Source organism: Oculina patagonica, chromosome 11 (assembly GCF_052425735.1).
Source record: "Oculina patagonica isolate OP01 chromosome 11, crgOcupat, whole genome shotgun sequence".
Taxonomy (NCBI): domain Eukaryota; kingdom Metazoa; phylum Cnidaria; class Anthozoa; order Scleractinia; family Oculinidae; genus Oculina; species Oculina patagonica.
This window is the reverse complement of record NC_135768.1, coordinates 22367717-22394970: the sequence shown is the minus strand read 5'-3', so window position 1 is coordinate 22394970 and position 27254 is coordinate 22367717. Positions and strand designations below refer to the sequence as shown.

At 39.4% G+C, this 27254-nt stretch overlaps 3 protein-coding genes and 1 non-coding gene across 6 annotated transcripts in view; all 4 read left to right on the top strand.

The window, feature by feature from the left end:
• Positions 1–20384, top strand: part of LOC144630939 (uncharacterized) — a 64349-nt gene extending 43965 nt beyond the window's left edge. The window contains exons 2-7 of the mRNA XM_078489296.1: positions 12094–13079; positions 13429–13947; positions 14509–14775; positions 15370–15657; positions 17124–17714; positions 19942–20384. Coding sequence (XP_078345422.1) covers positions 12107–13079; positions 13429–13947; positions 14509–14775; positions 15370–15657; positions 17124–17714; positions 19942–20384 — 3081 coding nt within the window. The 5' untranslated portion in view covers positions 12094–12106. The remainder of the gene's footprint in view (positions 1–12093; positions 13080–13428; positions 13948–14508; positions 14776–15369; positions 15658–17123; positions 17715–19941) is intronic.
• The window catches only part of LOC144630680 (uncharacterized), a 109688-nt gene that overhangs the window by 44402 nt on the left and 38032 nt on the right, over positions 1–27254 (top strand). Inside the window, exons 8-9 of one of the 3 annotated variants that reach the window (XR_013566603.1) lie at positions 21185–21446; positions 21493–21916. Coding sequence is in view for 1 of the 3 variants with exons in the window: in XM_078489050.1 (XP_078345176.1) it covers positions 3972–3975 (4 nt within the window). In the remaining 2 variants the exon portion in view is untranslated. Of the gene's footprint in view, positions 1–3971; positions 4925–21184; positions 21917–27254 lie in introns of those variants that run through there. The other 2 variants (XR_013566602.1, XM_078489050.1) reach the window with 2 other exon arrangements.
• LOC144630685 (uncharacterized) overlaps positions 1–27254 on the top strand; it is an 81591-nt gene that overhangs the window by 16305 nt on the left and 38032 nt on the right. The window contains exon 7 of the mRNA XM_078489058.1: positions 2095–2527. Coding sequence (XP_078345184.1) covers positions 2095–2527 — 433 coding nt within the window. The remainder of the gene's footprint in view (positions 1–2094; positions 2528–27254) is intronic.
• On the top strand, positions 15185–15258 carry Trnan-auu (transfer RNA asparagine (anticodon AUU)). Its single transcript has one exon. It is a non-coding gene; the product is annotated as a tRNA-Asn (tRNA).

Genomic DNA, 27254 nt, shown 5'->3' with positions numbered 1-27254 from the left:
AGTCCTCTTTCTTTTCTGAGATTTCTCTGTTTCTCTCTGGTCTCTCCTCCATCCTTTTGGTCGATGTTCTGGTCTCGGCCTCCTGCCTTGCTCTGTAAGCCTTGATAGCAGAGTCAACTACTTCGTACCTGAACTTCTTGTTGTATCCCGAATACTGCATTCGAAGAACCATCTCCTCTACTTTCTCCACTACATTCGCCCAGGGCAGAAGTGGACTGCAATTCAATAGTACACGCAGTACTGCTTGAGACAGCACTGTCCTCTTCACTCTCGCAGACATGGCGGATCTTGCGTTAACCAATGCTTAACCCTATTCAGACCAGGGGGGGGGCTTTTGAGGCCCGCGCTGACTTTGAACTTTTATAACTTTTTTAAGATGTAACCAAACGCTGCCAAACTTTCTGAGTTTTCCTAAAATTTATCTGGCAACAAATTGGTAGGGTTGGATAATGTGTCAGGAACTTGACATCACCATGGCAAAGGCATTTTGACAGGCATGTTTTCCCAAATTTGAAATTTCGCGTGTTTCTGTTAATAAAAATCAACTTAAATGGCATTATTTTTACATTTTTACGGGTTTAAAGCACATTTTTATTCATTTTGAGTACTTTGAAATGATTTTGGGTGGTTTTCTGGCATTTTGGAAAAATTTTGAAATCCAAGATGGCGGATCCAAGATGGCGGCTGTTTTGACATCATGACGTAATTGTCACGTGATGTGACGTCACCATCCCACGTGACGTATGCCAAAAGAAAGAGTTTCGGACGTACAATACATCCTATAAGTTTCATGGTGATTGCTTAAATATTCTGGAAGTAACATAGGGGGGGGGGGGGGGGGGGGGTCTGAGAAGGTCCAAAAAACGCCCGGTCTGAATAGGGTTAAGGCACTATTTCTTTTGTGTAGAATTCATACATCATCACAGACACCATCTGGTTTGATCCTTGAACCTCCTTCTCTCTATGCTCGACCCAGACCTTCAAGTCTAAGACTAGCAACTTCTTGTCTGGATGCTTCGATGGGTGGTCGACCTCAAGCTTTATCGATGGATGGATATCATCTCCAACTTGCCTTATCAGTTCCATAGTCCTTTCGTCTGAAGCTCGTTTCTTGTCTTCTTCCACTTAGTGGTGTCCATGACAATTTTCCCCTCCACGTATCTCAGTCCTGGTACAGTTGCTTTTGCAGCAACATTGATGTCATCTACCTATCTCAGGTTCATCTTCTGTACAATTCCAACGTCCTTAAGCTTGCATGCAAATTCTCTGTCCCACCAGATAAAGCCCAACTTCTTCGTAGTTCGTAGTTACTTATAGCAGTGATACAAAGATAAAGAATAACAGAGACAGAGCATGTCAAGAAATTACCGAAGTTTATCTAATTCTTTCATCGCTTCGACGAAAGAACTTTCTGAAGCACAAAAAAAGGAAAAAGAAAAAAATGATGGTTTCGTCCTGATTTGACCAACGACCAGGACAAACAGCATGACTACTGTAGAATTAAATCTCTTCCAACTTTGTACGGTACAGAGTATTTTTGTTTTGATTATTTATATATTATATTTGGACGCACTTTACACTGAGGTCGTTAATTGCTTAGCAATTTCGCTAGTATTGAAATTTTTCGGTCCTTGAAAGATTTTCATCCAAAACAAAAATGTAGGGTTATTATAAGTCACACAGAGATACTCCATGCCAAGTTATATTGTCGTCTGTCTAAGCAAAACGTTATGTGAATAGCGATGCTTGACTTGAACTGCAGAATCCAGTAATCCAGTAATCCGAGCAAGTAATTCCTTTTAACAAGGTTACACGGCATGGTAGTGCTATTACCGGGCTGCTATTCGGGAGTTTTATGACATGCGCTTAACACGCGCATGCTTTCTTTGTACTTTATTCAGCAAAGAAAGCTAAAAATGTATAAGGATTGGTCTCAGTGTTGGCATTGAAACAGATTTCAAGATATCTAGTTAGTGGTCGGTAGGAGAACACAAAATGCCTTTCACTACTGAATATCTTTTTTTTCACATTCCACGTCGGCGCATTATACATCCTAAAACTGACATTCTGTATTTTATGACGCTTCTTCTTTAGGAAAGTTTTCAGTGTTTGCTGTTTTTGTATTCTCGGATCTTGAGTGGGGCATTCCTGACACTGTAATGAGATTGTGGATAACGTTATTGGAAGATGTATTGGGGAAGCTGGTTGCCGGAATACCAGACAAAATTAAGTTTGTTATTCAAAAGGAATCTAGTCTCATGTGGACAAAAGACAAACTGCCAGAAACTCTTATGGTAACTGCCTGGACCAAAGATGACGCGTTTTTGACTTTGATGCTGGAGATTCTTAACAAGCGCTGGCGGACGCTGGACCTGATATCAATGATGGAAGAGTTAAACAGGTCTTTTCAGATTAAACAGCGTCTTGCTCGCCGTTTCCTTCCTTATGATGTAGTGAGAATAACAGACGCATTATCGTCGCTTCCAAGATTTAAGAAAGAGGACCCAATTCCACTGACTCATTCAACGTAAGTTATTCTTGTGTCTTATTTTTTACTGCACAACTGTTAGCAATGTTACATGTATAACTTAATTATACAAAACAAGATAACGAGATAACTTTACATGGAGACAGAGTGCGACTTACTTCCGAGTTAGGATTTCGAGTTAGATCTCGAGTTGGATTTTCGAGTTGGGTTTCGAGTTGGATTTTCGTGTTGGATTTTCGAGTTGGATTTCGAGTTGGGTTTCGAGTTGGATTTTCGTGTTGGATTTTCGAGTTGGATTTCGAGTTGGATTTTCGTGTTGGATTTTCGAGTTGGATTTCGAGTTGGATTTTCGTGTTGGATTTTCGAGTTGGATTTTCGTGTTGGATTTTCGTCGGTGTTGGATTTCGACTTGAATATGGAGTAAGAATAACGAGTTAGATTTGGTACTGACCGAGAATAAACCAAATTTTTTATGTATATATGCTGTAAACATCAACATATACGACATAGTATCGCCTTAACCAACAAATAAAAGCTAACCGCAAGCAAACTGGAGTGGAGCAACCCGCCACGAAACCAGAAAATCCCGGCAAAAAAATCCAACTTGAAAATCCAACTCAGAAATTCAACTCAAAAATCCAACTCTCGAAAGTCCAACTCGAAATCCTAACTCAGTATATAGGCAACCTCGATGATGGTTTAGGTTGTGAAAAGACTGGAATGGGTTATCAAATTTTGCAATTGAATAGCATAGAACATGAAAAGAGCACGAATAGTAAAAGGTATAAGGTTTGTCAAATTAGAAACATACGGCCTGTCGTGTCTGGCTGACAGATAGCAAACGGCCAGTAACGTAAAACTGAACTGTATCGCTCATCAGTGCTTAAGGCCGGTTCTCATATGATCGCCCCGATCGTCTCTGTCGCTTCTGTCGTTTGCAAATTAAAGTCTGAGGCGATTGGAGCAAGCAAACGTTTTGAAGCGACATAGGCGACAGAGACGATCGGGGCGATCATATGAGAACCAGCCTTTAGACTTTCACAAAGTTGGTGCAAGTCTTGTCAGTGTTCAGAGTTAAAGTTGCATTATTTGATGCAAATGTTATCATATGTCCATTTCTTTTTTTATACTGCGTGCAGTGATCACTGAGGTACATACATTTCGCATAGATGAGAAGTGTACTCTTATTGAACACACTCGCTTACATATTTAAGTTACTCAAGCTGAATTATTTTATATCGAGAGCGGGAAAACACATTTGGGTAATGGAAAGATTACTGGACCAATCAATGGACAAGTAGAACGGTGAAACATTTTTTTTTCAGAGACGAAGCAAACGGCTGTATTTCTCTCTGAGCATGCGGGATAAAAATGGGTGTTTAATTAAAAAAAGGTATTTCGCAGGGACTCAATGTGTGGTCCTATAATGTTTTTTCATGGATTTTAAATTTCCTTTAATATTATTTTGTTTTCGTTTTTTCAGGTAAACAAGGATTTAGTGCTTGATCTGAAAGCCTCGGTTTTAGAACAACCCTGGTTCAAATATGAATCGTTTTCCTTTCGCAAAGTACTTACCATGCCGCGGGCTTAGAAATGGTTTGAAACTTACTGTTGAAAAGAAGAACAATTTTTTAAAAGAAATGTACCGTAATGATCTGATTTCGCCCCCTTTTCTAATCAGCGCTTCCGCATAAGTGCTGTTTCTTTAATGAGCGCCTCCCCTGTTCCAATAGTTGCCCTCATTGCGAAAGTGACATTCAGGACAATGACGTAGAATAGTGGAGTGAATTGTGTGGCCTTCTTCCTCTTCCGAACAAACCAAACAAGCGATAGTGTTATGACTAGGCGAATCCTCATTGTTATTTAAGTTCCTGAGTAACAGCATCTGCTGTTGTATCAATGTTTACGTTAAAAAAGAAATAAGCACCCCGTCTCGAAAAAGAGCCCTCCCTTGAGCTCTTCTTTGAGCTACCGAAAAGAACTTAGCGCTCCGAGCGCGTAAATCGAATCGTTACGGTATATGACCAAAAACAGAAGTTTGTGAAGAAAAACTATTTATGTTATGCAAATATTTCTATAATTTTAGAACCAAGTCACACTGCCACGCCTGTTTAGCATTTTTTATTACACTTCTTATAGAGCTAAATTTTTTCTTGTAATGTTGTAAGGAATTTAAATCCAATTTTAGGATTTGTTATACTTCATGCGTTGCGTCAAATAGGTCAAGGGATTAAATTCCAGTCATGTAGTTTTATATGTAGTTAGTAAGTATAATAAGTATAGTTAATGAGTATAATTTTGTTTGAAATTTTACCTGTAGTTAGTTTTTTAGATGTAAATTTCAATCCTAGGTGCATTATTCTTATGTAGATTGGATAATTTTAAATTTTTGTCTTTTTAATACTGCACGACCCCATAAGCTTTTGGCTTTGAATTTTAAATTGATACATATATATCTCAGAGAATTCGCAGAAACCTGGCTGCCAGGTTTTCGCTTGAACTCGGGCAACCTTAACTTGAGGGGGCTTGACGTCAACCGTGGTCTGGGGACCTTGCCCAGGCCTTGGGCTTTCTGCTGGTGTCCAGCTGGCGGGTAGCCGTCAAAAGCTGGGGGGAGGGGAGGGTATCACTTTTGACCGCTGGGCCTAGCTTGGTTCAGGCTCCTTTGAGAAATTTTGTGTGAACTTGGAATGCACCTGTGTAGTTTGTGAATATTTTGAATGACACCGGTGCAGGCTTCCCTGTGTAGAAGGCACCCGGCCGGTGTTGCAGCTGCCAGCTGGGCTCCTGGGGTGACAACCTTCTAGCCTGAGGGGAGGGCTGGGGACTTTTACTAGCCCCGGGCTGTTTTGGGCCTTGGGCGCCAGGTTCTTGGAAAATCGAACAGATATTTAACAATTATCCTGCGAAATCGCGCGGAATATCGCCTGATACTTAGCCGACGAGGCCGTAGGCCGAGTTGGCTAAAATCAGACGATATTCCGCAAGATTGAGCAGGATAATTGTTTTATTATTCGACAAATTGTCATCGAAACACATTTTGCAGAAAGAAAAACGGTAATTATGCAGCGCTTTACAAAATTTCGGACGATTCTTCGCAACCTACGTATACCGCAGGATATCTGTTATGTACGGATGACAGATATCGTTAACATTTTGACCATATATGGGCAGCGCGCGCATGTGTTGAATAATAAAAAGGTATATCGTATCGTATATGATATATTTATTGTAATTCTGATAGAAAGTTTTACGGCCATTCAATTAGCCGTTCTCACTCGTGCGCATGTGCAAGTTGATACAAGTTGCCCTGTTCACACTTTTATTTGGAAATGGATGTTTTTAATACGGACTGGCCTTGAATCATTCTAAGTTCTCCCTCTCTTCCTCTGAAAACAACTTCGGGAGTTAGGTGTAGAACCTTAGGTGTAGAATTTTATCTTTTGCCGCTTGATTGTAATATACATTAGTCGTATATACATAGTTAGTTGTATAATTGTAATATACTGTACATTAGTGATGAATGCATTAAAATATCGAAAATTCAGCTGCACACAGAATTTGACTCCTCCCAGTCCTCCTCTCACCCAAAGGTAACAAACAATCAGAAAACTGATAAAAATGGAACTCAGCGGAACTCAATGTTGTCGAATGCCCGCGAGTGTAAAGAGAAAATCTTACTGTAACTGAGACACGTGACTACTGACCTAAAGGACATGAAGAAATTCGCTCTCAAGACGGGACGCTTGAAATGACAGCTGCCTTCATTTCAAAAGACCCATTTAGTTTTCCAGTTTATCGACTCCAACGATTGATAACAAACTAAAGAGAGCTGTTTTGGTTGTAAGTTGACTCTTTTCTAAGTTGAGACTTTCGTTATGCAGTACAAGACAACCTAGTTGTCCTCGTTATCACTGCCACTTTGTTTTGGCCAAAGCTAAACCCCAACAACCCGGGCCGCTCGATCCGTGGTCCGTTGATAAAATTAACCGTGATCCGTGTTCCGTTGCATAAGCGATTACGTCACTCCAAAACATCCAAACAGAGAAATACACGGATTTAAAATGAAAGTATGTAAAAATTATTTATATTAACTCTAAAATTGACATTATTTTATGATGTTTGCTTCTCCATTTCCACGTAACATGGTTTTAGTTATAAAGTTAAACAGCTCTTTCCAGGCCGGCTGTATGACTTGACCTGTGCACTCGGACGCAAGCATGTCCTGTAATGTCCACAGAAGAGCTTCACCTACAACCCAAGGGAACAAAATAAAGTATATCTACTCATTGCTTGCCAGTTTCAAACAAAAAGGGAATAAAACAATAACACAATTCTCCCGAAAACCAAGATGGCTTGGCACATGTATCCATCACCAAATGTATAAAGTCTTTACCACTTAAGTAAATAGCGTCATCCGGTGACATCCTTACGAATCTCAAATGGCTTCCCGTAAAGCCACAACGCGAATGGACTTACTTTAGGCAACTCACAAATTAAAGCCCTTCACAACCCATATTGGCCAAGTTAGCTGTTTCAGCACAAAAGATGCCTAAGATCCAGTAGCAGCATTTAGTTTGAGAGATCCTATTAATATAATACTTTACAGAACCAAACTGCAGGTTTATTTAACACATTGCCAAAAATGAATATGCGTGACATATTCATTTTTGAGGGTACTATTAGTTGTCCCCAAAAAATAAATATGTCACGCATACGTCATGTCCCAGAAGTCGGCATATTTGACTAGATTTTACTTGCCTGCCTAGGATCCCCAAACTCGTTGAAACCGAGAAAATAGGCCAATTAATTTGTTTTGGGAAATTTTCCCGTTTTGCTTCCCTCCCCACCCCCGTCTCTTTCCGCTTCGTTTAGTACGGCTTGCTTTCCCGTGAGCCTTCACAAACCAAATCACTTCCGCCTTTGCTTGAACACTAACTAGTAAATCTGAATTCTCGTCGACAGATACATTGGGAACTGTATGTAGTAAGAAATCCTAAGGTAAGAAGCTTTGTTACACTATTGTGGGAAATTTAAGCATCACATTGTGCTTCTGTTGTGCATGTTTTATTGCTCAAGATTTTTGTTTCTGTTTTATGAACCGTCGAACGATTGAACGTAGTCAAATTCAGCAATTCACTTTAAGGCCATATAATTTTCTAGGCGAAATCCTATGTTTAGGCTAGAGTTTACAGTTGTTCTCGATGTGTATTTTGACCCAAGTTTTGCAAAGGAGAAATAATTCATAGAGATTTTACTGAAAGTAATGTTGTTGACAGGGTGCAGTGAGCGCCGAGTAAAATAAGTTCGACAAAATAATATACAGACTGCAGACTTGCAGACCCTCAATCAAGCCTAAATAGCGCTCCGATTAGCCTTAAAACACTCGGGCTACACCGTTCACGGTAAAATCTCAATAGCGGAAGTATTAAAACACGGTATTTACTGTAAAAAAAGCCTGCACGTTTGCAGATCTGCTCGGTGAATTAATTAGTCGCACACCGTTGTCAACATCGAGTTCGACAGGGAGTCTACAGGGTATCGACCGCTCGCACGTTCACTGTTGAATTAAAGCCACCATAGGATCGCATTGCCATCCCCAAGCGAATATAAACAATCTTTAGTTCAAATGAAAGTCTTAAGCGAAGAAAAGTTTTAAAACGAAATGCAGCAACTCTTGCAGTTTGTCTGCCATTTTAGTGAATTTAGTGGCTCACTGGCACTGTGCACACACCCTCGTCACGCAACGGATGTTAGCAGAGAGAAGGGAGGGGTGGGGGATTGCGTGACGTCCAAACAAATGTCCGTGTTGGAGGTTCATCTGTTAGTAATTATATATAACTCAATGTAATTGAAGATTTCTCCCAGATCAGGCTAATTGGAGATATGTCTTCCCTTAACTAAGCTTAGTTTCTCATGTGGGCATCAATGCAGCGGGTGATTGTCTACTCAATAAACTATATAACACTGACTTGTTTTATTTAGGAATGTCTATTTTTTAGCTGAGGTGGAATGTATTTTTTTTAAAAGGGTTTGAGCCTGAACTTTTTTCAATTTTGAAAACAAAGTGATATTTTGGGAAAATTACTCCAACATGCATACCTCACTGGCGATGACAGTGTTGGTTTAATCTTTGAGTTTATGGCTGTGTCAATGATCCTCTTCCTTCAGTCATTGTCAGGCATTTGTTATTTTGTTTTCAGAAAGTAAGAAATGCCCCACAGTGGGGTCTCCAACCAAATAATAATAGCAGTATTTTTTTTCATAACTACAGCTAATTAATTAATGGATACAAACACTATCGAAAGTGAGGCAAACCAGACTCAAGGCAATTTAATTTAATATGATTAGAAAACTTATTGAAACTTACTGATATATCTGTGATTATTATTCAACAGATACGCGCGCTGCCCATATATGGTCAAAATGTTAATGATATCTGTCATCCGTACATAACAGATATCCTGCGATATTCCTAGGTTGCGAAGATTCGTCCGAAATCTTGTAAAACGCTGCAGAATTACAGTTTTTCTATGTGCAAAATGTGTTTCTTCGACAATTTGTTGAATAATAAAACAATTATCCTGCGCAATCTTGCGGAATATCATCTGATTTTAGCCAACGTCGGCTAAGTATCAGGCGATATCCCGCGTGATTTCGCAGGATAATTGTTAATTATATATGTGGGAACAATTGTCTACCGACGGGGACTGAATATAAACTTTTCAAAAGTTTCTAATCCATATCTCTCAATGATTAAACTGCGCATTAATTATGACAGTGGTTTCTCATCCATTGTTCACTGACCATATAGTTTGCAATCTTCTTGCATGTGGAAGATGGATATGAATTGCGGGAGGGTAGTGGAAATGAGATAGATAATTATCTAACGGGTCAAATCTTAGAGTAGTAATATGCATCTGCATGCCCTTTTAATGCAAAATAAGACTGCATGGTGTCAGGCCTGCATGTAGCCAGCTAGCAAGCTAGCTGCTAGTGGTCATATCAAAACATCTAGAAGCTGGGAAATGTCATTTCTATAGGCAATATCAGAAAAAAAACTAATTAATAGGATTATGCACAGCCTCATTCAGGGGCATGAAAAAAAGCATTGTAAATTCAAGTTTGCCTGCTACTTAAGATTACATGTACATATGACCTGGGGGCTTGCATTTGTTTAAGTTCTAATATGTAAATTTATCACTCTATTGTCTTTTTATTTGACAAATGCCCCATCCCAGGCAGTCCTTTCTGAGCCAGGCATTTGTCCCACCCTGAGAACCAGGAACCTCTCAAATGCCTGACAAATACTTGGGAGGGTTGAACATGCTTGGAATATATAGAGTGCAGTATTCTTGAAGGCCAAAAGCTGTAAAGTTAAATCACTGCACAATGTATTTAGCACTTTCAAAAAACTAGTTTAAAACAATTAAACTGCATTCTCAAATTTCCCCACTGGTATGTTCTTAACATGTCATGATGATTTTCATGTTTGTCGTTCTGAACAACATTTGTAACCATACATGAATTTATTTGTAGTACACTGATACCACACAAGTGAATAGTGCTGTTCATGCACTTTGATTGGTAAACTCGGAGGTGATTAGCTAGTATAAAGTACTTGCTATTCACCTCCAAGCAGCTGAAGAGCTACAACCAATGGCTTCCCCTGTTGCTAAAGTAATATTCATGGTTACCATGCAAAAGTAATGTTTTGGTCCACTAGTCATTCAACTTCTGTGGTCTATACATTACTAAAACAATTATATTTACCACAGTGTCGGTGAAGTTATGAGGTTGAATAGTGGTGGGTATTTACCGAGCCACAAAGCAGCAAGGTTTAAATATCCACCACTATTCACGTCCACTTTGGTGAATAATTCATAAATATTACAGGGTTGTCATTCGAACGTGAGACCTGGGTACCAGTACCCCTGGATAATCAAGAGTCAGTATGTACCTGGCTACTTTCAAATTGAACATAACAAAATTCACCTCAAATGCTCCTTTCTGCCTGCTTACTTTCCTTTTTTGTGCCTTCCTACTTCAAAACTTATGAATCCCCTGGTATTATCTTGATTGAAACTCAAAATTGTAACCCTAATGGTCATCCAATACAAGAAGCCTCAGGAAGCTTAAAACGAGAAAGTTCATGTAATGTAACTGGTTTTTGCTAATAACAATTTAAGAACGTTAAAGTTAAACTACTTTTTTTGCTAATAAAAGCTCGCATGATTAACAGCATGTGATATTAAAGTGTTACAATTTTAAGACACAAGCACTTTAGTAAATTGTCTTGTTCAAATGCTGGTTGAAAGATCATCTGCTGTTCATTAAACTCAGAGAATTGATTACATATAAGTTTTCTCTTTCACCTATCGTACTTTCCAGGTGACTATTTTGTTTTGTGAGCTATATTTGCTTTGAATCCTACTTGACTTGACTTGATTTTTTTTTTAAAAAAAGCCATGAAAATTGCTCTATTTTGAAACATCTGTTGAAAGTTATGACTAAGCTAAGAGTCACATATAGGCATCTTTGAAATGACAACCCTGCTTCCTTGGCCATGGTTTTTTGCAACCTCATTCCCAGGGTCTCATTCTTCCTCCGCCTTGGAGCAAGAAACCTCTCTCTCTCTCTCTCTTGCTCCAGAGGGTAGGAGGAAGAGAGACATTGGGAACAAGGTTGGGCTGTTTGCTTGTAGCAATGCTGTGAAAATAGTCTTTTGCATTGAAGTATTTCATTGATACATGAATAAATTTGCATTCCAGTGCAACAGCTGGTGATTTGTAGAATATTGTTGGGAGCCTTTTGTGATGTTCTTCCACTTGAGGGTATTACAGTTGCTACAACTTTAAATAATGTATCCACCCACCCATAACGTACTTTGTTCGTGCTGCGACTCTTGTCACAGGTTTGACAGTATTTTCAGAGGCGTCATAATGATCAAATGACCAGCTAGCAAAATGCGATGTAAATTATTGTAAGCAAATAGGTTTTTCTGGCAACAATTGATCTCGTGACCAATTAACTGGTGCTCACTAGAGAACTTCAAAACTCGAAAGAACATGTTTTAACTAGCCCAATGACCAATTTTCAGACCAGTCTGATGTATAATAGTGAAATTTTATGACAGTTTGAACTCTTGAGAATAATCAATTGAGACGTTTTTTTTATGGAAGTGAGAAGCCCTTGCATTCAAATAATTTTATTATAATCATTCCCTTCAAGAGGACAACAATTCTATACAGCTGTACAAAATACAAACACTGGGAAAAAATTATCCATAACGGCAAAATTCATGCCAGTTTACTGTAATGGAGAGATTTTATGGTAGTTTTAAATTCTGCTCTTCCCATACAAATTCTTCTTATTTCAAACAGCCACAAAATACCCCCTTTTGAGATATACATGTAAGCCTAAAAATAGGCATGGTAGCTTTTTTTCGATACGCTCTTTGTATTCCTGGTTAAAAAAAAGAACATTTATCCAAAGTGGGTCGGTTTTGTGTCTCTGGAAAGTAGGTCATGTGACTAATTGTTGCCAAAGGTCCATTTATCCATTCCTATGTACCAAGCTCAAGTGTTTTCATCTTTTCCCAGCAGTCTGACTTATTAAATGGCCACCGCCCCAGACCCAGATGAAGTGCTTCGTTCAACAACTGGAAAAACAAATTTTCAACGTCTGGCACGACTGTTAATAAGTGGAGGCACTACGCTACTGAAGGAGATATTTGATCAGATATGTCCACCAAGCAATCTTCCTGCAATACTAAAGAATCCAGCAACAGAGAAACAACTCAAAGCAGCAAAGCTCACCAAGCCACAGTGGGACTGTCTATACCCTTCCCCAGGGGTGTACGGCAAGTCAGAGGACTTAGATGTGACATTGCTCTTCAGGTTACTGAGGACAATATGTAACCTGATCCCTCCTTCCACGGGCTGGGATACCCCACCAGCAAGCACAGACCACAGTTTAGCTGCAGATCTGGCCAGAATTAAATATTACCGCAACGCAGTGTATGGTCACGTGAGCCAAAACATGGAGATAACAGATGATGAGTTCCCACAGCTCTGGCAAGAAATCAGTGACGCTCTGATAAGACTTGCGGCGCAAATAAGCCTTGCAGAGAAGCATGAATGGCAGGAGGCCATTGACAACTTTCTAAAGGATCCCCTTACAGCAGAGGATGAAAGAAATATACAGGAACTCCACGCATGGTATACAAACGATATGGAAGTAAAGAAATCCATAGAGGAACTGAAAGTCACAACCCAGGAAAGGATGGAACGTATGGAGACAAGTTTGAAGAGGGCCCAGGAGGAAGCAACTAAAGAAGTCCAAGAAGGTTTAGAGACAGCAGTTCGAGAAGAAGCCCAAGACATAAAGGAACAGTTGAAGGAAGAACTACAGTCAACTAAAGAAGTCCAAGATGGGTTAGAACGGTTGGAGACAAGAGTTCAAGGGTCAACACATGTCCTAGAGACAGCAGTTCGAGAAGAAGCCCAAGAAATTGGAAATCAGCTTGGAGAGCTTCATCAATCTGTAGACCGGCTTAGCTCCTCAGATCGTAACCCTCAATCAGCTGGAGGTCAGTAAAAATTACTTGTCTTTTGACCTTTAATTGCCATTTTTAACTGTTACTTAGTCATTTCTTCCGGAGCGAAGAAAAAAGGTTATGTGAACTAGGTTCATTTAATTCGGCTTGCGTTACAAGAGGGCAGGATTTCACGACCTGTTTTGTGGGACACCACTTGATTCTATCAGTAGGAAAAATTATTTACAGTTGCAAAAACCACATTTGAGCTCTTTTATTCGTCTTTTATTTTGTTACTTGTGATTTCATTAGATCAGTGATAAATGGTGTAACAGATGATGTGTGGGATCGGCCCCGTTAGGCTTACTTCTGAATCTAATTCAAAATGCGTTTTTTTTTTCAGCAGCTCGACTGCGATTGCGGATCGATTGCGAAGCCATCTCAGGACCTGGTCCACTTGGTGGATCTTCAGAGTTGGTTGCAGCCCCACAGGAACCCCAAGCAGAGATTCAACTACAGGCAGAAGCCACAGGAGGTTCATTGGGCGGAGCAAGTTATCTAGGCGCCCTTCCCAGTTCCCAACAGGTTTTGAATTTGGCTGCAATCAAGTACTTGAAGACCATTGACCCATCTAAACCAGAGGACTTAAATGGCTTTGTACATTATTTGGAGAAGGTACGAAAAGTGCTGATTGTGGACACCAACTCAGGGAGCTTGATAATCACAGTGGAATGTAGCTCACTTGAAATACTCGACAAATTGTGGGTCGAGTACTGTACAGGCCACCTGAATGAAATGGCGCAGACATTTCTTGTAACGGGGGAGCTACTGAAGGAACTTGGCCTCGTCGAGGTTAAACTTTCCACAACCATTCTGGAGGAGGAGTACAGGGCTTGTCGCGAATATTTCTTAAAGTACCCAGGTTAGTTCAACAGCTTCTTGTATTTTACTCTTTTTCTTACTCTTCTCGCAAAGTATCGAGGCCGCAAGTCAGCCGCAAGTTAAAAAAGAAATTAAGGAAACGCCCGAGTTGAAATTCTGGCTATAATATTTTTTTACAAGCTACTGCAAATCGCAGTGGGTGAGCATCAGAAACAAACAACATCTGCAATCCTAGAACACCAGTCTCAGGCTAATCACGAGATCGACTGGGAAGGAGTTAAGATTCTAGATAAAAAGTCCGTTGATGTAAAAAGAAAAATCAAAGAGGCCTGATTCATATCAGGCGTTAACGCCCAACGTCGAACAGAGACGGGGTCTATGATCTTCCCGCCATTTTTGACCACCTGTTGTCACGTGATTAAACAATTTGCATTCACGTGACAACTTGAGCTCACTTTAATCGCTGATGAAGACTGTACGATACAGTCGACAGCTTCGTTACAAAATTTTTCAGACCTTGTGACAATAATTATTTTTCGTTTATCTTTAACCAAGGTCAAGATGAGCATACACGGTCAACTTTTTATTTAATTTCTTTCAGTGTCTGATATCAAAGAAGAAGAAAGACTTGAAGGAAGACTGCAAGCTTTAGAAGAAGAAAATAAGAAGCTAAAAGCAGCCGAGATTGCAGAAAACAAGTTGAAATTCGAAAGCCAAAGACTGCAAGCTTTAGAAGAGGAAAACAAGAAGCTAAAAGCCGAGATTGCAAATAACAAGTTAAAAGCAGAGGAAAACGAGAAGCTAAAGGCCGAGATTGCAGAAGCGAAAAATGCACTGAGGAGATTGGGCTGGCACGAGGAAGTAAATGGTAGGGATTGTAAGCGGCGACAGTTCAGGAATAATTGCGGTTAACTTGTCCGCCTTGGGAAACACAATAATTCTTAATCCCACATCAGGAATTTTTGATTTTCGAGAAGGACATTTTTTTTGGGGGGGGGGGGGGGGAGTGGGGGAGCGGGGTGGTGGCGGTATGAGAACTCTCAACACAACCATAAAGAAAAGTAAGAGATTAGTTTTGCTACGATATTTTACATTATGAAATGAATATATGAAATTCATATATTTGTACTGTGGATATACATTTTAAGCAAATGAAAGATCATCGCAGTAATGCACTCAAACTGCTTAAAATGTATATCCGCAGTACAAATATATGAATTTCATATCTTCTCCACCCACGGGTATATTACGAACTCATAAGTGTCCAGCTCCCAGTTGGCTTGATAGCTCAGTTGGTTAGAGCGCTGCACTATTATCGCAGAGGTCATGGGTTCGATTCCCGTTCAAGCCTGAATTTTTTGAAGGCTTGCTTTGCTCAACTGCTTAAGTTGAGTACATTACTGCGATGATCTTTCATTTGCTTAAAATATTTTACATTGTTGATGCACGTTATCTGTCACAGCTCAAGGAACTGAAAAGCTTGAAAGACCTGGAACGAGCCGACATCGAAGACATTCTGATTCAGATTTGTATTGCAAGGCAAAAGACGAGGAGATTAGAGGGAGTAAGGGAGACCCGGAAATATCTGTTGGAGATGAAGCGAGATATGTTGATCCCGAGAAACACGCGTTTGTTAAGAGTTACCTGCAGAACATCCGTGATGAGACGCAGAGTATGACGACAGAGACAAGTGACAGTGGGATAAGAACACATGGTGCACCATCTGATATTGGAATGGAAGACATCTCTGGTAACTATCAACAAGTTATTTGGACAATATTCTACATATTACACGACGGAAGTAATCTGAAGGTCAATAACTATAATTATTATACATTGTAGTAACTCGCTGTCTTCTCATTGGCTAAGAGCCTACAGCTAATTCTGGGAATCCGCGCAGCGCAGGTTGCACGCGCAATGCATGAATTCTAAGAGCAATGTGTCAGGCATCTGGCGGCGAAGGAAATTCAAGTTCGTCGATTCGCTTTTTCAACCGAGAAATAATTTGACTTAAGTTTAAAAAATTGTTGGACAATAAAGTCTCAGAAAACACAAAATGACTAACAAAAATTGGGAAGGAACTACGAAATACTTTGAGTAAAAAGCATTCAGCCGGAAATAGCACAATTTTTGAAACAGGTAGAAATCGTTTTTCATTATTTTCTTTATCAGAAAACAATGTATAATAAAACAATTATTAGATTCGGTCTCAGCCTTCGGTTTCGGCTGATAACACTTACATTGACCTTGATTATTCCGGATATCACAAAAAGACTACAAAAACCTCATCCAATAATTGTTTTTAGTAGAAACTCAGCTGTGTTCTATTGGAAATCCGCGAATCTGATTGGTTCTCCCACTGATTTCTATTCGCCGATAGAAAACAGTCGCGCGCGCGAGTAGCTCTTTAAGCGGTAAATTTTCTTGATTTTTGTCTTCAAAGTGCACAATATTGTAGGTTTTGGACTGCAATCCTTTAGAGTTTCTACTAAAACAATTAGACTACTCGCCCTCGTTTTCTATGAGCGATAGTCAACTCGGCTGCGCCTCGTTGACTATTTGCTCATAGAAAACTCGGGCTCGTAGTCTAATTGTTAAATAAACCAGTCAGATTGCTTCATTACCGGTCCAGTATTTTCTAAGTATTTGACCAGCTATTACAACCTCGTTCCCAGGGTGCGGGGAGAGAGACCCTGGGGAGGAGGTTGCAGCTTTTGTCCCAAAAAGTCCCACGCGATTTCGTGCGTTGTAATGGCTTACAAAAGTGAAATGATAAACTTGACTCTGATAAAAAAACTATCGTTTTTTCAGTTGGTTTGTAAAACAACGTTAGGGAATTCTTTTCCGACCGAAACCTGACTCGGTGAGTCCTCCCTCAAAATCGTGTTCTTTTTATCCTTTCCGCTTTCCGCTATTATCTATAAAAATCTTTTTCAGTCGTGTAATAAATGTCTTATTAACCAAGCTTGCTCGGGTCCGTAATGGGAGAATATTGGCCTTTGGTCTTTCTGCACGGACCCGGGGGAGCCTCCCTGGTAGACTAGACGGGAAGGCAACGTCCAAAAGGGGTACCTTTTTTCAGGCTGTATTAAAATAAAAGGGCAGGAATTTCACGAGTTTAAGAAAGTTAACCTAAAAACCTAGTACTTTTTGTTATTACACAGCTATAGTATATATTTACCGATTATTATCTTCTTTTTTTTCTTTTTTTTTCAGATGACATCTATACACTTTGCTTGAAGGATCTCAGTAGAGAAGTCACCAACGAAATGTTAATAAGGCTAAAAGCTGACGAAATTGTTAGGAAATATTTTTATCAATCCTTTGGAATCAAAGATTCCTATAGGCTAAGATCGGTTGATCTTGTCGATTACTTCCCGGACACTCCTGTGAAGCTAATGAATGAAGTATTTGAGGCATTACAGTTGTATGATCTCGTGGATTTGCTGGAGAAACCAATGAAATCGCATTCCCCAATATCGCTGCGGATCGCTCTTCCTTTACACGAGATAGAAAAATTGAGGAAAACCGCCGAGCGTCCCACAACGTATCATAGCAGTGCTGGTGTTTTGATTATTGATGCTCGTTACAGGAATCGTGGCACAGAAGGTACCATTGATTCTTTTTTTAAAGATCTAAACTCGACGAGCGAAGTAACTACAATTAAATGCAGAAATTTGGAGGAGCTTATTAACTTGCGAATGAAGCAGGATGAGATAAAAAAGATAGAACCGGAGGTACGTAAGGAGATAGAGAAGGCAAAGTTGTCTGCATCAGCGGTCATTGACAGGTGGATACACAATCAAGGTTAGTGATAATTAGAAGAAAATATCCTCCATTACCTTTGTTTAAGTGTTTTGTACAATTTACTTCAAAACTTGACCAACGCTAATAAAGATCTTTTTGCGGTAGCGATCGGTGTTCCAAACAAATTAATAGTGTGACTCCATCAGCTTTTACAATAAAAACTGTTATCAATAGAGGCCCTAGTAAAAAAAAAAAAAAAATAAAAAGCCGCTAAAAGAGTGTACCTAAAATGAACGTTAAAAATATTAAAATATACAAGGATACATGTACTAAGATTTAAGCTAAAATTATGTTGCATGTGTATAAAATCGAAAGATTTAAAAATTACATATTATTTTGAAAAGGGTTATAAATTTGGCAACCGGAATAATAAAAAAAACACTTTTTGGCGGCTTCTGTCCGTACTTTAGGCAGATGTAATAAATCAGCCTGTCTTGTTTGTCTCAGTGCCACATCTCTATAAAAGTAAAATAATTTTTAAAAAAGTGGGGCACTTTGCCACAAATACACCTGCGAACTAGATTATATACACGTCTTTGGCGTCTTGCCTCCATCTTCTCGTAAGCAAGATTTTTTAGAGCCTCGTCACTGCAATGATGTTTTACGATCAGTCGTGCAGCCCTCCTGTGCAGTTTTTCTATGAGATCAGAATTGACCTTCCCGCAGCAGTTCCACACCGTGTCACAGTAGTCAAGTACTGGTATAATGAATGACTTGTAGATGATATTTGCAGTGTTTGTGGTGACATTGAACTCATCCTCGGAGACCCAGGGGCAGTGAGTGGGGGTGAGGGAAACGCGAAACTGCGTGAAAAAAATCGGCATAGAAAAGTTGGAGCGATTGAAAGGTGCCCCTGGGAGAAGAGTCTTACCAGGCCAGTTCCAAACCGCTCTCTGAATACTGCCTCCTGATTGGGCAGAAAAGTTCTTTGCATTATTTCCCTTTGTATTATTCTGCTCAATCGGTGGCAACATTTCTTTGTTCAGGGCCTTTGAGACTGCAACCTTTGTTCAAGTCATTTCTTTGTTTTGCTAACTTCCCAAAAGAGTGTTAGACTTAGAAAAAGTTCACGATTTTTTGGAGATTCAGTGCGTCAAAAAAGCTATAATAATTCAAGACTTAAGAAAAAATAAATAAACTTTTGTGTTTACGCGTTCAAAACACGGAAAATCAAGAATCTCTGCTGCACGCTCTGCACGCGTAGGTAGTTGACCGCTCGACACATCTGCCTGATTCTGCGTGAAAATTTTCTCGTGATGGCAAAAAGTTTCGATTCAGGCAGCGAATGATTTTCCCATGAAATATTTGAACAAAACTGTAAACATCGATTTCCCCGATTCGCACATAGCATGCAAGCTTAAGCTCGCAAATAGCACGCAAGTGTTAGGGAGGCACTTGCTGAAAATTTTTTTATCTTCCCGCGAAAATATTGTATATAATTCGTATAAGAACACACGAGATGGACTGCAGAACTGCAGGCCGCCGATTGGGCAGAATAATACAAAGGGAATACAAAGAACTTTTTTGCCCAATCAGGAGGAAGTATTCAGAGAGCTGTTCGGAACTGGCTTGGTAAGACTTTTTCCCCAGGGGCACCTTTCAATCGCTCCAGCTTTCCTATTTCAATTTTTTCCCCTCAAAGTTTCGCGTTTCGCGTTTTTTAATATAAAATTCAATTGACAAAAAATTCCATTCAAGTTCGTAGTAATACTGTACATTTCCAATTTTTCGCTGAAACACGTGCTGTGCAAATTTTTACCCTTTCTGGCAGGCGACTTTGTTGGCCAGCTGTGCAGGAATGAAAATGAACACAGTTTTTGCTGAATAAAAAAAAAATAGTTTTAAAGTGGAGTCCAGCTCAAACAATGTTCTGGCAGATCACAGGGCTATTAGCCGTTTGTGGAAAGCAAAACAAGTGCAAACAAGTGCAGTTTCACAATGGTGAATATTAGTACTTGCTCTAAGTCTTTTTTCTCTGTCCTCCCGCCGCAGAAAAGAAAACGGTCTAATTGCAGATTAGCTCAAAAGTCAACCGAGTGTGCCTGCAACGTTTTACTGAAAAAACTAAGATGAAAGCGTTTGCGTCATTGGTGACCCTCATAACAGTACCGAAGCGGTTTTGCAGCAGCAGCAGCAGCAGCAGCAGCAGTAGTAGTAGTAGTATAGTGGTAGTGGTAGTGGTAGTAGTACTACTGACGTTCTGTATTTTATGACGCTTCTTCTTTAGGAAACCTTTCATTATTTGCTGTTTTTGTATTCTTGGACCTTGAGTGGGACATGCCTGACACCGTAGAGAGAATGTGGACAACGTTAATGGAAGATGTATTGGGGAAGCTGGTGACCGGAATACCAGACAAAGTAAAGTTTGTTGTTCATAGGGAATCCAGTCTCATGTGGGCAAAAGACAAACTGCCAGAAACTCTAACGATAACTACCCTGATCGTAGGTGACGCCTTTTTGACTTTGATGCTGGAGATTCTTAACAAGCGCTGGCGGACGCTGGACCTGATATCAATGATGGGAGAGTTAAAGAGGTCTTTTCAGTTTGAAAAGCATCGTTTTCCTCCTCGCGGTTTCCGTCTTCGTGGGGAAGTAAAAATAACAGACACATTATCGTCTCTTCCAAGATTAAAGAAAGAGGATTCAATTCCACTAACTCATTCTACGTAAGTTATCTTGACAAGTTTATTTTCACTGCACAATTATGTGCGATTTTACATGTAGAACTTAGAACTTAGAACTTAGAACTTATTTTGTAATATTTAGTTTAATACACGACCCCACAAGCATTGTGCTTTAAACCCTATCGTGTGTAAATAAAGGTTTTGATGATGAGATAACAAGATAACATAGCACGATGTTGACAGACTAACTTTCGAGTTATGATCTCGAGCTAGATCTCGAGCTGGATTTGCAGTTTGATTTTCGTGTTGGATTTTCGAGTTGAATTTCGAGTAGGGTTTTCGAGGTTGAAGCTTTACTGACCGGCGAGAAAATTTTTAAATTATATATGCTGTAAACATAAATCTATACATGATACATAGTTTCGCCCTCAACAACAAATTAAAGCTAGCCGCAAGCGAGCTGAAGTGAAACTAACTGCAAGCACACTGGAGTGGAACTAACCGCAAAAATACGGGTAATCCCGTCAAAAAAAACCCGGCCTCAATATTTAAGTTACTCAAGCTATTGAATTATTTTATATCGAGAGCGCGAAGAGACATTTGGGCAATGGAAAGATTACTGGACAAATCAATGCACACGTAGAACAGTGGAACATTTTTTTCAGAGACGAAGCAAACGGCTGCATTTCTCCCTGAGCATGCAGGATAAAAATGGGTGTTTAATTAAAAAGGTATTTCGCAGGGACTCGAGAGCTTACTATCGTCATTGTGTGGTCCTATAATGTTTTTTTTTAAAATGTATTTTAATTTTCCTTTGATATTATTTTGTTGTCGTTTTTTAGGTAGAGAAGGATTTAGTGCTTGGTGCGAAAGCCTCAGCTTGAAAACAACCCTGGATCATATATGGATTGTTTTCCTTTCACAAAGTACTTGCCATACCGCGGGCTCAGAAATGGTTTGTCTGTCAGTTGAAGAGAGGAACAAAATTAAAAAAATAAATAAACCGTAATGATTTAATTTCGCGCATTCCTTCCAACCCCCCCCCCCCCCCCCGTTTCTAGAAAGCGCTCCCCCATGACTATTTCCAATAATTGCCCTCGTTGCGACAGTGACATTCAGGACATTGACGTAGAAAAGACTAATTAGACGAGTAGATTGTGTTATCTCCTTTTTCATCCGAACAATTAGCGTCATGCGTTGAGCTACCAAAAGTAAACAAGAAGCTAAAAACAGCTTTTACTCGGGCCATCCGAAACGCAGAGAGCGTTTCGCTTACTTTTGCAAGTTTGAAGACGATTATGTCACCACAGGCAACCTTCAGTTTGCTTGTCGGAATATAATATTACCAGACGATCTGTAAACAGATATTGCATGACGGCGCTGGACTGGGTCACAAACGACATCGAATATTTGGAATCGAGCCTATCCTTATCAAGAGCACTCCGAGTAATTAGCGCCCTGGGTGCATAAATCGAATTGTTGCGGTATATGACCAAACACCGTAGTTTGCGTGGTAAAACTCATTATGTAGGTATTTTTATAATTTTTAGAACCAAGCCACTCTGCTGTGTCTGTAAAGTATTTTTATTACACGACTAAGGCGGTCCGAGGGCCAATACTTAAATCAGCCAATCAGATTACTTTATTTCCGGTCCCGCGAGGGCCGATATTTTCTAAGTATCGAATCGGGTTTTGTCCCGGATGATCCCGCGCTTATTCCCGGGCGATTTAGCGCAAGATTTTTGCAAGATTTGTTTTTTGCAAAAAAAATTTCCGAGTTTTCAAGTTATTGCTTTGAAAATGAAATGACCCGGCTTACACAGAAGGAATTATAACTTCTTTAGCGCGCGTAAGAGTTTTGCCGCACATTGTTTTCCACGACATCTACTAGGTAGCAATTCTCACTAAACAAAGTTTCCAGTCGTGTAATAAATCTCTTATTAACCAAGCTTGCTCGGGACCGTACTGGGCGAATATTGGCCCTCGGTCTTTTTTGTACGGACCTCGCTGCGCTCGATCCGTACTGTCAAGACCTCCATGTCCGGCCAATATTCGCCCAGTACGGCCCTCGCGCGTAGTTAATAAAATATATTATTATGCTTTTGAGAAAACTAACTTTTTTGCAATGTAGTGATAAATTTAAATCAAATTTTTATTCTTCATGCATTGTGTCAAGTAGGTCCGACCCTCGTCCAACCGTCCAACCTACTGCTTTTTTATGTGGTGTTGCGGTGAATAAAATCCCATCTTGCGGTGTTGCGGTAAACCCTACTGTGTGCGATCTTTGTGTTTTTAAGCCTCTGTGTTCGGTGGAACAAAATTGTTGCCGGAATTACGGAACTAAATTTAGCCTAATATCTTCATTCATCAGTCCTTATTTGTTAAAAGCACGTACCATGTGTTTAATGTATAACAGAATACGGTAAAATATTGAGTATTTAAACATTGATACGCTTTAGTTGCCAATCCCAAGCCGTTTTCATTAATAAGTTACTCGACCAGACTGTTACTTGACTATATTGTGGTGACTGTATTTCGTCAAATTTTCTTGCGTTGATGCGGTGTTCAGGGCGCCCCCATGTCCCCGTCCTTAGAAGCTTCTTTTATCCTCAAAGTACTTCCTTCTCTTGGGCTTTGTTTTGAAGCGAAACTGCATACAAAAATCTATTATCTATCAAACTGGCTTGGGACTGTACATGGTGAATATAGTCCCTCGGTCTCTTTTATAGAAACCTCTGTGCGCTCGATCTGTACCACCAAGAACAAGAGCTGAGATTCTCCCTGTACGCCCCTCCCACTTGGTTAATAAGATATTTCATATTAAAACGTATGTTTGTTATGACCAACCTATCTTTCATTAGTAAAGATCAGTATATGCACGTGATGTAGCAATGATGCAGTCTATACTGACAGAAGCTTATCACCTACAAGAGTATAATCACAGCTGGGGGTTTTTAAATCACGCGGGAAGCCAATCACAATTTACTTCCTAATATGGATCAATTAATCGTTTGCGCGATCGAGCATTGCGCGAGTATTTGCGAGTACTAGTGTCAGGGAAAACCTCAAATGTGTCTCCACTCGTTGTCCTAATGAGTGGAAATTACACGCTTCTAGGTGATATGCTTCTGATAATAATGAAAACGTCCTCGCCAACTTTAACATCAACGAAGTCCATTTATTGTGACGATTCACGGATTCATCAAGACTTTTTTACATTTTTGAATATATGTATATTAATCTTGGTTGGCTTGGTTAGTTAGGTGTCAAGTGGAACCAAAAATCTATTTTTTTCTCCTACCTTTTTTGCCGTTTGATTGTAATATACATTAGTTATATATTTTTTTTTATTTATTTTTTTTTTTATTAATAACATTAGTTGTATATACATAGTTAGTTGTATACTTGTAATAAACCGTACATTAGTGACGAATCCATTAAAATATTGAAAAGTCAGCTGCACACAGAATTTGACTCCTCCCAGTCCTTCTCTCACCCAAAGGTAAAAAACAATCAGAAAACTGATAAAACAGAACTCAGCGGAACTCAATGTTGTCTGAATTTTATAGTATTGTTTTGAAGAATCAGTATGCCGGAGTGTGTAAGGAGAAAACCTTACTGTAAATGAGACACGTGACTACTGACCTAAAGGACATGAAGACTTTCGTTATGCAGTACAAGACAACCTAGTTGCCCTTGTTATCACTGCCACTTTGTTTTGGCCAAAGCTAAACCCCAACAACCCGGACCGCTCGATCCGTGATCCGTTGATAAAATTAACCGTGATTCGTGATCCGTGTTCCGTTGCATAAGCGATTACGTCACTGCCTCTCCAAAACATCCTCCCAAACAGAGAAATACACGGACGAAAACTAAAAGTAATTAAAATTATTCTTATTAACTTTAAAATTGACATTATTTAATGATAGTTGCTTCTCCATTTCCACGTAACATGGTTTTAGTAATAAAGTTAAACAGCTCTTTCCAGGCCTGTATGACTTGACTTGTGCACTCGGACGCAAGCATGTCTTGTAATGTCCACAGAAGAGCTTCACCTACAACCTAAAGGAACAAAATACAGCACATCTACTCATTGCTTGCCAGTTTCAAACGAAAAGAGATAATAGGCTTGGCACAAAAAACTCAACTTTTGTACGGTTGTTTGGTTATGTATCTGTCACCAAATGTACAAAGTCTTTACCAGGCCTTCATAATAAATAATTAAATAAATTAAACAATAAGAATCCACAGTGTGGTTCTTCGCCCAGATCGGATTGGAATCTAGAAGTGTTATAATTAGCAGGCAGCGTGGTCGAGTGATTTAGGGCGTTTGTGTTGTAATCCGGAAGCCCAGTAGCATCGCGGCCCTTTCACTGATCAGTTCATCCAGAAGTTAATTAAGCTGCGTTATTGATTAAGGGTACGTCTATACTAGACCAAAAGGCAATATCAGTAATTTCGAAGCCAGAGTCAGCGCACTTTCGTTCAGCGTTGTTCTGACGCTTACCAAAACAATCGAAACGAAATTGCAATAACACCAGGTCATGTACAGGTTCTTGCGGCTTCGGAGCAAGAAATTTCGGACCATTTTTTTGAAAACTAAACTAGGAGGGTCTCAATGGGGTTAACCGTTAGCCGTAAAACGGCCAAAATCTTAGCCCTTTGGCGTAAAAAATGGAAAATTTTAACCGTTAGCCGTAAAATATTTTAACCGTAAAAAAATCGGTCAGTAATTAATCGGGCGTGGCCGATTTATAGTTTACCCTTTGGTCGTCCTAGAGCGTAGTCTTCTGGCGCGGCCAAAAAGACGGGGATAGCGCTACAAAACCGCTACGGGTGACGCATACCGCAATGGTTTTCATTTTAGTTTTGACAGGAAATCGTTGCAGGCACACTTGGTCGACTTTTGGGTTAATGTGTAATCAGGTTGTGTTTTTTTGCTTCGGCGGAAGGACAGAGAAAAAAGCTTACGGGGCAAAGTACAGTATGGGGCCCAGTTCTCGGCCACTTTTGACGTAAACTTGTATTTCTTACCTCAGAAGAACTGCAGGAACTTGAAATTTCTCCCAAAGCTAGCTAGTTATTCAGCTTTTTGGTGTAAAGCTATCGACCGGTCAAAAATTAATTTGCCCGAGCAATAATAAAAATAAAAGCTCCATTCGTGGGCCCAGTTCTCGGCCACCTTGGCCCAGTTCTCGGCCACTAAAAAGCTTGTGCGTAATGATCTGTAAAAAAAATGCTCAATTAATTTTCACAGTCATAAAATCACTCTATAAACCTATTTATACTATATCGATCCCAAATTATTTTTATGAGGCTTTGTTTTACTTTAGAAAAGAAGGATTTTAACGCGCCTAGTTGCCTATGTGCAGGTTTGCAAAACCGCATTGTGTGACCCGTGCATTTAGATGGTTTATTCTGCAGTGAAAAGGTCTTGAAAGATTTAGGTGTTGTAGAAATAATAGACAAGACAAGAGTCAGCTCAAAACTTAGAGATAAGATTGAACTTTATTTTTAAAACATTTATTTCTTTCATTCTGGCAGCAGCAGATGAAATTATATTAAAAACCAAGCGCTAAGCTGTGATAGCGTGCAGGGTGGCCGAGAACTGGCAAAATTTAATACGCAAACGTCGCAAGAAAAAAATTCGAAGTAAATTAAGAGCAAAAAATACAACGGTTCAACGAAAAGTTAACTAAAGCAGAAAGCTGAATTATTCTACGTTTCACATGCCAAAAATTAGCTCGTATGGTGGGGGCTTTTGGATAAAATACGAATTTAACTACATCCATGAATTTGGAGCCGTAAACAAACAACTTTTTCGGGAATGCAAATTCACCTACCTCCGCGTAAACTCGACGTGTGAGCTTTCTATATCGAATTGAACGATCAAACTCAAGATACTTAAAGCACATGAATCAGTCTATCGTTTGAAGGAAATACCTTTTTCTTTTGATTCAACTGGAGTGTGAAAAAACGCGTTAAACACAAAGTGGCCGAGAACTGGACCCGGCCGAGAACTGGGCCCCATACTGTACTGATATTCACCATTGTGAAATTGCACTTACTTTGACAAGTTAAAGTTATTTTTGTAAATGAAAAAGGTAACGTCATTGATGTCACGCAGTGTTTTTTTTAGCAAACTAGATGGTTTGCTGGTTTCTGACTATGAATGGGGGTGTGATCTTGCGGTATATTTTTTGAGCCTGACTCCGCCGTGAAACTTTTTTTTATTTAGCAAAAACTGTGTCGATTTTCATTTCTGAACAATTGGTCGTCAAGTCGTTTGTCACAAAGAGTAGAATGTTTGTACAGCATGTTTTGGAATTATTTTAGATTTGGTTAGTAAGACGCTTCTGAAGACCTGAGCAAAACATTGGGAATGTACAGTATTAGTAATAGGAACTTGAATGGAATTTTTCACAAGTTGGATAAAGGTATCAACTGAAAAAAATGGAATTCAAAATGAGAACTTGGATTTTGTTGTAATTAAATTTTATCGCGGATTGGATGCATAATATCACGGCTTTGAAAGTCTTCAAAAAATTAGAAAGGTTCCTTTCTTCCTTTTGATCTTATTGTTATTTTCATGTATTGATTATTCGAAAGTGGTTTTCGTTGATACGAAAAAAAAAAACGGGTTTTCACTGAATTGCTTGAAGTATTTTTAGACGTGATAATATTGGCTTAATCAAATTACATTGTGCACGAAATATTTGTTATTCTTTTGTCTTGAAACTTTGAGGAAATTGAAATTTTTGTTTGACAGTAGTGTATGAAAGGCATTTTATAGAACTGAATAAAAAATAAGAAACATTGATAAAGGTTATTTCAAAGATTTATTTTGCCTGATTTTGAAGGGTTTCAGGAGTTTTAAAGAGTGCTGGTAAACGGCTGTATGTTGTTTGTGATTACG